The sequence below is a fragment of the Cololabis saira genome, chromosome 19, assembly GCF_033807715.1.
Source record: "Cololabis saira isolate AMF1-May2022 chromosome 19, fColSai1.1, whole genome shotgun sequence".
NCBI classification, from domain to species: domain Eukaryota; kingdom Metazoa; phylum Chordata; class Actinopteri; order Beloniformes; family Belonidae; genus Cololabis; species Cololabis saira.
Window position 1 is genome coordinate 17326123 of NC_084605.1, and position 11109 is coordinate 17337231.

The 11109-nt window shown below is 44.2% G+C and overlaps 1 protein-coding gene across 4 annotated transcripts in view; it reads left to right on the forward strand.

Moving 5' to 3' along the window:
- Nucleotides 1-336: 336 nt before the first annotated feature.
- LOC133419520 (STE20-like serine/threonine-protein kinase) overlaps nucleotides 337-11109 on the forward strand; it is a 22303-nt gene continuing 11530 nt past the window's right edge. For all 4 annotated transcript variants that reach the window (XM_061708728.1, XM_061708729.1, XM_061708731.1 and 1 more), the window contains exons 1-4: nucleotides 337-453; nucleotides 5678-5953; nucleotides 8485-8560; nucleotides 10297-11065. In XM_061708728.1, the coding sequence (XP_061564712.1) occupies nucleotides 5692-5953; nucleotides 8485-8560; nucleotides 10297-11065 (1107 nt within the window). In that variant the 5' untranslated portion in view covers nucleotides 337-453; nucleotides 5678-5691. The remainder of the gene's footprint in view (nucleotides 454-5677; nucleotides 5954-8484; nucleotides 8561-10296; nucleotides 11066-11109) is intronic.

Below are 11109 nucleotides of genomic sequence, written 5' to 3' on the forward strand. Positions count from 1 at the left end.
TGATTGCTACCATCCTCTGCTGTCTCGCTTCACCGTTTCAGAGATCGGCCTGGAATTTGGGACCCGTATGGACGAAAACGCAAAAACTTGTAGACATAAAATTCAATCTCAGAAGTCAAATTTGTGGGGGGGGGGTGATCAGTGGTTGGTTGAAATAGCTGGGTTGAGGATGAGCGCAAGTTTTTTTCCGACTGCAGCAGCAACACAGCCACAGATCCAAGTGTCACTGAGTCTATCTGCAGAATGCACGCAGCGTTTGGACGTCGCGAGGGTGGGGGGTTGGGGGTGGGCCGGGCTGAGCGAGGTGGAAGAGCTCATAACTCCCACTCCCAGTTCTGCGAGGGCAGAAAACCGGTAGCTGACCACTTGTCAAACACATGCCAGAGGTCTGGACAGAGACACGGACCGGAGAGCTGTTCTGTTTCTCTGGATTTCCCCTGAACCGTCTCTCAGGTACCGTATCCCACAGGGGCTGTTTGTCTGGGCTCCACCGGAGGCATCCTGGTGGTCGGGTCCCAGGGTGAGGGGGGACCTGGTGTATGGGGAGCTGGAGGGCTGCTTGACTTTGGTTTGGCTCTTTTACGTGGTGCATGCTCGAGTTCCGTATTCATGAATGCTTCACCGGTCCTATTCAGGTGATACAATGATACACCTGCTGCTTCCCACACTGACATGATCAGATATCACTCTGCACTCTCCGCGTGGCTTGGTATGACGACTCCGGGATAAGTGTTGTCTTTTATGAGAAGGGCCGGTTCTGTTTTGATGGCCCATGTTCACTGTCAACATGGCGAGCACAGAGATAGAGAGACTCCGACAGCTGGACGAGCCAGCGGAAGGCATGCAGCCACGTCTCTGTGTGCTATTTATACTCGAGCTGCTGGGCCGGCGTTGGTGTCCGTTCATTCACGCCCGCCTCTGCAAATACCAGCGCCCACCAGTGCCTGCCAGCGCCCACCTCTGCAAATACCAGCGCCCGCCAGTGCCTGCCAGCACCCACCTCTGCAAATACCAGCACCCGCCAGCGCCTGCCAGCTACAACCCTCTTCCACTATGGCTAAATTGACGAGTAGTGTGTAATATAGCGGGATTATGTTCAGGACACATTTATATGCAGATGATGCCTACAAAAAGCCTTTGGTCCAGATCTCCTGAGATGCCCAGACTTCCCTCACCTCAGACACTTCCTCCAGCTCCTCCGAGGGGAGTCCGAGGCGTTCCCAGGCTAGCCGAGAGACATAGTCTCTCCAGCGTGTCCTGGGTCTTCCCCGGGGTCTCCTCCCGGTGGGACATGCCTGGAACACCTCCCTAGGGAGGCGTCCAGGAGGCATCCGGTACAGATGCCCAAGCCACCTCAGCTGACTCCTCTCGATGTGAAGGAGTAGCGGCTCGATTCCGAGCTCCTCCCGGGTGACCGAACTCCTCACCCTATCTCTAAGGGAGCGTCCGGCCACCCTGCGGAGGAAACTCATCTCGGCCGCTTGTATCCGCGATCTTGTCCTTTCGGTCACTACCCAAAGTTCATGACCATAGGTGAGGGTAGGTGCGTAGATTGACCGGTAAATCGAGAGCTTCGCCTTTCGACTCAGCTCCTTCTTCACCACGACGGTCCGGTACATCGACCGCATAACTGCAGACGCTGCACCGATCCGTCTGTCAATCTCCCGCTCCATCGTTCCCTCACTCGTGAACAAGACCCCGAGATACTTGAACTCCTCCACCTGAGGCAGGACTTCTCCACCCACCACCCAAATTCAATTCAATTCAATTTTATTTTATTTATATAGCATCTATTACAACAGAAGTTGTCTCTAGGATCTTTCCAGAGACCCAGAACATGACCCCTGAGCAATTATTACATAAACATAACATAAACAATGGCAGGTAAAAACTCCCCTAGTGGGAGAAAAACCTTAAGCCGAACAGTGGCAAGGAAAACTCCCCTTTAGGAGTGAAGAAACCTGGACCAGGACCTGGATCATAAGGGGAGGCCAGACCGGGCAAAACAGGAAATGAAAAAACAGACAGAGAGAATGAAGAACAGAGAAAGGAGAGATACAGACACAATGGCTAACTGGTGCACTACAGGGATGACTATACAAGCGGATGTAGACGGCAGACACTGAGGTGGACAGAGGTGGGGCCAGGATGTCAGCAAGCATATAGCAGACAGACAGTTGGAAGCAGCAGTAGGATGATCAGAGGGGGGAGACTGCAGGTCAGCATGAAGCTCCCGATGCTCCGGCCTGCAAACATACACAGAAGAGAAAAGAGGGGGGGGGGGGACCAGACCAGCACAACAAACTAAAAGAACGGGACAACAATGATGGCTATGAGATACTTATAATAAATAAATAATGGAAGAGGAGAAGAGAAGAAGGGTGAGAGACACCGCTCAGTGGATCATTTTGGTGTCCCCTGCAGCATAGGCCTATAGCAGCATATCTACCACGAAGCTATGTTTGAAATTAACTATTATAGTCTTGTTCTATAGGTGCAGCTATGACTACTGACTCTAACACACTAGAGTTTACACTAACTAGAGGTTTACTAACACTAACTAGAGGTTTACTAAACACTAACTAGAGGTTTACTAACACTAACTAGAGGTTTACTAAACACTAGGGGTGTAACAATATATCGTGCCACGAAATTTCGTGATACAAAAACGTCACGAAACGTGTCGTGGAGGTGACAAAGTGTATCGCGATATTGGGTTATTAATATTAATCTATTGTGTTGACTAGTAACGCGCATCTGACCGCGACCGCGCCTCAACCCGCGGACCAAAATCTTACTCCGCTCAGAAGAAACTAGTCCCGTTTTGCAGTCCGGTTTTGAGGTCTGAACCTTTACTTATGTAAGTCTGGTGTAGAGTTAAGCCTTACCTTATTAATTTAAACCTTTTTCGGGTCGTGAGTAGGATAAACACGGGACAACTTCTGCGTGAGTTCCAGTGTACTTCAATGTCCGCTCAACAGCGTAGGATTTTAGATCATCAACACAGCACCTAGTGCTGTATCACTCCGCCCAATCTAAAACAGACTAATCACTACAGATTAACTGACTAGTGTAATTATAGTCCCTGATTTACAGAATATAAAGAATATATTTATAAAATAATGAACCCTGAATTACCAAAATAACCTTCTTAACAAAAATAAATCTCCTCTTGCACTTATAAGGTGAGCATGAATCAATCTTTTTTATGATGTAAAATTGTATGTATTTATTTACTTTTATTTATTTATTTAATTTTAGTTGTTAAATTTATGGAAAAGAAAAAAGTCAAATCATACATGAGAGAAACTATTCAGTTTGTGGCAAAATATTTGTACTTGTATGAAACTGAAGATGCATAATGCAAACCTGACATTTACTTTTAGTTCAGTTTGTGGAAAATGGTTGGCCTGGCTTTCTCTTTAAAATTTAAACAGTTATAAAGCATTACAAACTGTAACAATAGGGCAAACACACAGCATTGTTTTGTATTTTGTGTCTTTCAAATAAAAGACAATTTTTTCCAGTCATATGTTCCTCATTCAAGGTTGTTAAAAAAATACTGCTATAATATCGTATGTATCGTTATCGTGACCTCAATATCGTGTATCGTACCGTATCATGAGATTAGTGTATCGTTACACCCCTACTAAACACTAACTAGAGGTTTACTAAACACTAACTAGAGGTTTACTAACACTAACTAGAGACTTTACTAAACAGAAATGTTTTAAGTTTGGTTTTAAAGGTGGAGGTGGTGTCTGCCTCCTTAACCCAGATTGGAAGTTGGTTCCATAGTAATGGTGCCTGATAGCAGAACGCCCGTCCTCCAAATCTACATTTGGATACTCTAGGAACAACAAGTAGACCTGCACTCTGAGAACGGAGAGCTCTGTTAGGAACATAAGGCACTATCAGGTCTTGCAAATATTATGGAGCTAAGCTGTGTTGGGCTTTAAACGCAAGTAATAAAATTTTAAATTGGATTCTGAATTTTACGGGTAGCCAATGGAGCGATGCTAACACTGGAGAGATGTGGTCTCTCCTGCTGATTCCTGTCAGCACTCGTGCTGCTGCATTTTGGATCAGCTGGAGCCTATTCTGCAAATTACTTGGACATCCTGCTAATAACACATTACAGCAATCTAGTCTAGAAGATACAAAAGCATTAACTAGTTTTTCTGCATAACTCTGGGAGAGGAATTTCCTAATCTTTGCAATATTACGGAGATGGAAAAATGCTATTTGAACCTGATTAATGTATGGTTTAAACGACAAATCCTGATCGAAAACAAAACCAAGGTTTCTCACAGTTGCACTGGAAGCCATCGCAACACCATCTTATCCCTTCCTAAGATACAAATGGTCACATAACTGACTTGCAATTACCTTTTCCAGAATTTTAGATACAAATAGAAGGTTGGAAATAGGTCTATAATTAGCTAAAATGTCAGGGTCAAGAGAAGGTTTTTTTAAGTAAAGGTTTAATTACTGCAACTTTGAAAACCTGTGGCACACATCCTAAGTTTAGGGATAAGTTGATCTGGTCCAGTATTTTCGTGCCAATAAGAAGAGGAAGATTTTTGAATAGTCAAGTCGGGATGGGGTCTAACATACACGTGGTTGATTTAGCTCTATTAACGAGTGAAATAGGCAGCACGGTGGCTTGGTGGTTAGCACTGTTGCCTCACAGTGAGAAGGTTCTCGTTTTGAATCCCTGGCCTGGCGGGGGTATTTCTGTGCAGAGTTTGCATGTTCTCCCCGAGCTTGCGTGGGTTCCCTCCGGCTACTCCGGCTTCCTCCCACAGTCCAAAAACATGCATAGTAGGTTAATTGATGATTCTAAATTGCCTGTAGGTGTGAGTGTGTCTGGTTGTCTGTCTCTATATGTGACCCTGTGATGGACTGGCGACCTGTCCAGGGTGTAACCCCTGCCTCTCACTTGTAATGAGCTGGGATAGGCTCCAGCAGACCCCCGTGACCCTGCAAAGGAAAAAGCGGGTATAGATAATGGATGGATGGATGGATGGATGGATGGATGGATGACGAGTGAGGTCAGCTCAGGGGGGTCTATAGGATCAAAACAGTTTAGAGTTTAGAGTCAAGTCGCTAAAGCTGAAGAAACACCCACAGCTGCTACCCGGTGGGCCTGGTTGATTTCTTCTCTAATTCTGATGATTTTACTGTTAAAGAAGCTCATAAAGTATTCACTACTGAGAGCTGCTATGCAAGGTTCAAAAGAGTTGTGACTCTTTGTCAGCAGCCAACAGGTCAGAGCTCAGACCTGACGCGTTGGTTCAGGGCTGTTGAGTCTGTACCATTTTCTCCAAGCCTGCCTGTGGCTGAGGTGAAGGACGCCAGCAGATCACAGGTTCACCAGGTTATAGAGGAACAGTTCATACAAGAAAACCAGGGTCTGAGGGGCCTTTCTACAGGTGGAGTCTGTTGTCATTAAAGTCAATTCATCATTCACCATGTTGCCTAGATGACTTAGTAATAGGCTCCACACTAAACAGCGCTGCAAACATACTATATAGTATTCTTGTCAGTCAGTTTAATCCTTGTAAATAACTGTGGTTATCCTTAAACATTCCCATATTTAATAATAACACAAGGATCACACCTACAAATGTTATCCCAGTTTAGCTAAATAATCAAAAACTCAATCTCCTCCAAGTTCTCAGCAGGTAGATGCAGCCTGACAGCGACAGAGAGATGGCCATACCCCGGATGTTTAACTCCAGCACACCATTCATCATCGTGACTGGCAGCTCTGAACTCCCGTTTCTGGGCAAAGAGGACGGCGGCCAAGGATGTGAGGAGGAGCCGGACTCGCTGGTCCAAGTCATGACCCCCCATCTGAGCCATGTGATGCAGCACGGCACAGCCAAGCATGTGGTCACGGAGGGCTTGGAGGACAAGCCCTGTGTGTCCATAGTTGCACAAGCTGAAAGTAAGCCTGGGATATAAAAACAAAATATTCAAGAGTTAATGAAGGATAAAAATCCAATTTCATGTTATTTTTGGATCAACAGCTGCTAACGAGTCAATGCTGGAAAAATGGCTTATTTTGATGATTGTAAAAGGGTATTAAAGTGACCCTTTCTATGGTCACGCCCCTCACAGTGTTGCAGTGTTTGCAGCGTGGGTTTTCCTGAGAAGCAGGAGTGTGTCTTTGCTTTTCCTACCTGCCTTATTTCTAGAGAAAATGGCTTTCCAGTGTGTTTAGGCACAAAAAAATAATAATAAAAAAAGAAAACAGTAACTTAATTTGATGCACATCAGGACTGTGCATGTTAAGTGCACAGAAGTTTGTGCTTGTGCAGAAAAGTTTGTGCTTGCTAGTATTTTACATTTCATCACATCTTCACCTCGATAGTTTATTACTGAATGAAGATATTCATTCAGTTCAGTTTTATTTATATAACGTATATTACAACAGAAGTTGTCTCTAGGATCTTTCCAGAGACCCAGAACATGACCCCTAAGCAATTATTATATAAACAATGGCAGGTAAAAACTCCCTTTTAGGAGGGAAGAAACCTGGATCATAAGGGGGGGAGTCTCCTGCTAAAGACCAACTGGGCAGAGCAGGAAAAGAGGGATAGGAAAGAGAGGATGAAGAACAGAGAGAGAAGAGACACAAATATCTTGTCAAAGGTCCAAAAGAGCAGATATATTAGTATTAATGATCGTTAACTGGAGAACTTAGAGTTCTATGTACATATGACTGATACCTGGTTAGTTGGTGGACTACAGAAACCAATATAGAAACAGGTGTAGACAGTAGACCCTGAGGTGGTCAGAAGGGTGATGGGCACCGCTCAGTGGATCATGTTGTCCCCCCCTGCAGCGTAGCCTATAGCAGCATATCTAGGATGAAGCTCTGTTTAAGACCAGCTGCTCTAGTCTGGTCCTGCAGCTGCAACTATGACTACTGGCCCTAACACAGAGTTTACACTAACTAAAGGTTTACTAAACACTAACTAAGCTTTACTAACACTAACTAGAGGTTTACTAACACTAACTAGAGGTTTACTAACACTAACTAGAGGTTAACTAAACACTAACTAGAGGTTTACCGACACTAACTAGAGGTTTACTAACACTAACTAGAGGTTTACTAACACTAACTAGAGGTTTACTAAACACTAACTAGATGTTTACTAACACTAACTAGAGGTTTACTAAACACTAACTAGAGGTTTACTAAACACTAACTAGAGGTTTACTAACACTAACTAGAGGTTTACTAACACCAACTAGAGGTTTACTAACACTAACTAGAGGTTTACTAACACTAACTAGAGGTTTACTAACACTAACTACAGGTTTACTAAACACTAACTAGAGGCTTTACTAAACACTAACTAGAGGTTTACTAACACTAACTAGAGGTTTACTAACACTAACTAGAGGTTTACTAACACTAACTAGAGGTTTACTAACACTAACTAGAGGTTTACTAACACTAACTAGAGGTTTACTAACACTAACTAGAGGTTTACTAAACACTAACTAGAGGTTTACACTAACTAGAGGTTTACTAACACTAACTAGAGGTTTACTAACACTAACTAGAGGTTTACTAACACTAACTAGAGGTTTACTAACACTAACTAGAGGTTTACTAACACTAACTAGAGGTTAACTAAACACTAACTAGAGGTTTACTAACACTAACTAGAGGTTTACTAACACTAACTAGAGGTTTACTAACACTAACTAGAGGTTTACTAACACTAACTAGAGGTTAACTAAACACTAACTAGAGGTTTACCGACACTAACTAGAGGTTTACTAACACTAACTAGAGGTTTACTAACACTAACTAGAGGTTTACTAACACTAACTAGAGGTTTACTAAACACTAACTAGAGGTTTACACTAACTAGAGGTTTACTAACACTAACTAGAGGTTTACTAACACTAACTAGAGGTTAACTAAACACTAACTAGAGGTTTACCGACACTAACTAGAGGTTTACTAACACTAACTAGAGGTTTACTAAACACTAACTAGATGTTTACTAACACTAACTAGATGTTTACTAACACTAACTAGAGGTTTACTAACACTAACTAGAGGTTTACTAAACACTAACTAGAGGCTTTACTAAACACTAACTAGAGGTTTACTAACACCAACTAGAGGTTTACTAACACTAACTAGAGGTTTACTAAACACTAACTAGAGGTTTACTAACACTAACTAGAGGTTTACTAAACACTAACTAGAGGTTTACTAACACTAACTAGAGGTTTACTAAACAGGAAGGTTTTAAGTTTGGTTTTAAAGGTGGAGGTGGTGTCAGCCTCCTTAACCCAGATTGGAAGTTGGTTCCATCGTAACGGTTCCTGATAGCAGACCTGCCCTCCAAATCTACATTTGGATCTGTTTATGTTTTAGAAAAAGTATTAAAACAGAGTGACTGCTTCTTCTCCACAAATCTCCATCGTCATTTTTACATTTGATCTTTTCAGGGGAAGACTTCCAGGAGTTCACCCCTTCCAGCACGGAGTGCCCCTTCTCAAGAGCTCAGCGTCTCCAGAAGCATAGGTATGCACATCCTGTCCTAGTCTAGTATTAGCTTCTTTCCTGGTTGCTGAGGTTCGATTCATGCCGGATCAAGTCGGATCGGTAGATCCTGCACGCCAAACTGGAAATGCATTTGTTTCTGTATTTCTGAATGACGTCAGGGCCCCATTGGGCAGAGGCAGCGCTGCAATAGAAATTGGTCAAACATGCTGTTCCAACATCATTAAAAGTGAAGTAAATCGGGCACCTAGCTCAGCTGCGGTGCCACCGGGCCACAGACAGGTCAGTCTGAGTTGTGGCTCATGCAGCAGAGACCACGAGGTCTCACAGATTTGAAAACTTCATCCAAATATTGTTCATTTCTCAGGGAAAAGAAAACAAATGCAGCCACTGGTTACCAGAGTAACCTAAGAGATGGGATATTCTGTCCTCCCGCCCATTATCTTTACTACATTCAAACCTATTCACAGGGCGACAGGTAACAAATCCATCACAGGAAAGATTAGATAAGTACATTGAAAAAAGATCTCCACATGAGCGCTCGAGCGTTCAGCTCAGCTTCACCAGGATCTGCTGGACAAAGTCTCCTCAAATTGGATTTGATTTGACATGTTTCAAAACCTGTGTGCAGGTAAAAGACGATGGATAACAGAATGATCAATAACAGGAAAAAAAACCTGAAAAGTTAGTCATTTTAAATGATGACACTTAATCAAATCAGGCTGAGGAGGAAACCGTTACATTTGTGTTTAGTAATATTTTACATCAAATATTCTGAATCTGTCACCAAAGCCCCCGAGGAGCTGCGAGCCAACCTGGTCCCCAGTCGCAACGCTGAAGGACTTCAGAGTAAAACCAGTGTGGAAACTGAAGGACAGCAAGTGTGAGCCGGAAAGGATGAAGTCATCTCTCAGAGTGTTTAGAGATCCATCATTCCATAGTTAGACGAGGTCTGCGTCTGTTTACCTAACATCTAAAAGTCTGAACACGTCACAAAACCCTGTTCATGAGTCTCTGATACAGAAGGAATAGAAAAGGTGTCAATGGCAGAACATTGTGGGCAAACAGAGCACCATACCAAGATTAAAACATCGTCCTTTTCCTGCTCTGCCCAGCTGGCCTCCAGCAGGAGGGTCCCCCCTTATGAACCAGGTCCTGGTCCAGGTTTCTTCCCTCCTAAAGGGGAGTTTTTCTTGCCATTGTTTATGTTATGTTTATGTAATAATTGATCCTAGAGACAACTTGTGTTGTAATAGATGCCATATAAATATAATTGAATTGTATTGAAAGTCCTAGCGTTGAGGTTAGATGAACTGAGTTGAGATGAACTGAGGTGAGGTGACAATTAGCCAAGGCATGGCAATGAATCCATCCCAGAATGAGTTCAGTAAATCTCTTCCTGGATAGTCAGAACCCAGACCTGAGCCCCAAGAAGGCTTTTCACAGGAAACGTCGCACCAACACCTGCCCTAGAGCTGCTCAACCAGCCACTAAGTCAGGGTTCACTTCCTGTTGTTAACCAGTAAGGTGAGTGTTTAATGGCTGTGATCAATAAGGACAGAATTAATTACAGAAACAATTGGTGTTTAGTTTAGCAAAATCTGTGTTTCTGTATTTGTCTCAGATGAAGATCAGACCACATTTCATTGCGAATGAATGGAAAACCACTCAATTTCTGGAAGTTCACATACTTTATTCCTACCGTACAAGCCTCTGTGTACAAAACCACAACGTTTCATGTTTCTTCTCATGTTCAGATTTCTCAAGGAGGATGCTGCCCTCCTCAGTGGAACGGAGGAAGAGGAGTCGGATGGGGCTGCCAAATTCGTGCGTCATCACCTTCGGAGGAAAAAACAACGCAGAAAAAGCCGAAGCAGGCAGAGCCGGCGGCAGGAGGGAGAGGAGGCTCCTGTCATCCGGGGTCTGTGGGTGCAGGAGATCGACTGGCTGAAGACAGCATCATCCACTGAGCTCATCCCACCTCCCCCTGAGTTCAGTGACTCAGTTCCCTGCTGCCATGGCGACCTGCTCCAGTCCTGCACATCCAGAGGCTGCAGCTGTGCAGGTGCTGATGTCTGGGGATCAGAGGAGGTGATCAGGGTGATGGATGCCGATGACTCATCCAGCACTGACAACGGGGCCTCCCACTCTGAATGCAAATCTCCTACCACTCATGAATGGGACTCGGACTCATCTGGCTGCACCGATGCCGACGTACATTCTGCACTTGACCTCATGCACTTGTCAGGGTTGACTTCTTCCCAGCATGCAGAGCTGCGTTGGGGCTCCAGTGGGCTGACAGCGAGTCTGCTGGGGGGGTCAGGCTCTCCCTCCACATGCAGCAGCGGGAGCACATCCCAGAGTGGGTGTGAGGAAGACACTGGTGACGTGATATTTGATGAGCTAAAAGGCAAGGTGACGCAGGTGTCGAAGCTGTTCCTCTCCTCCTGTGGAGCTTCATTAAAATACATGCTGAATGACTGGAAGTCCAGGAAAGCTGCCAACGAAGGGCTCATATTCCATCATGTAAGACTCTTGAGTCGATTTATCATCTGTTCTCCACGTAACTA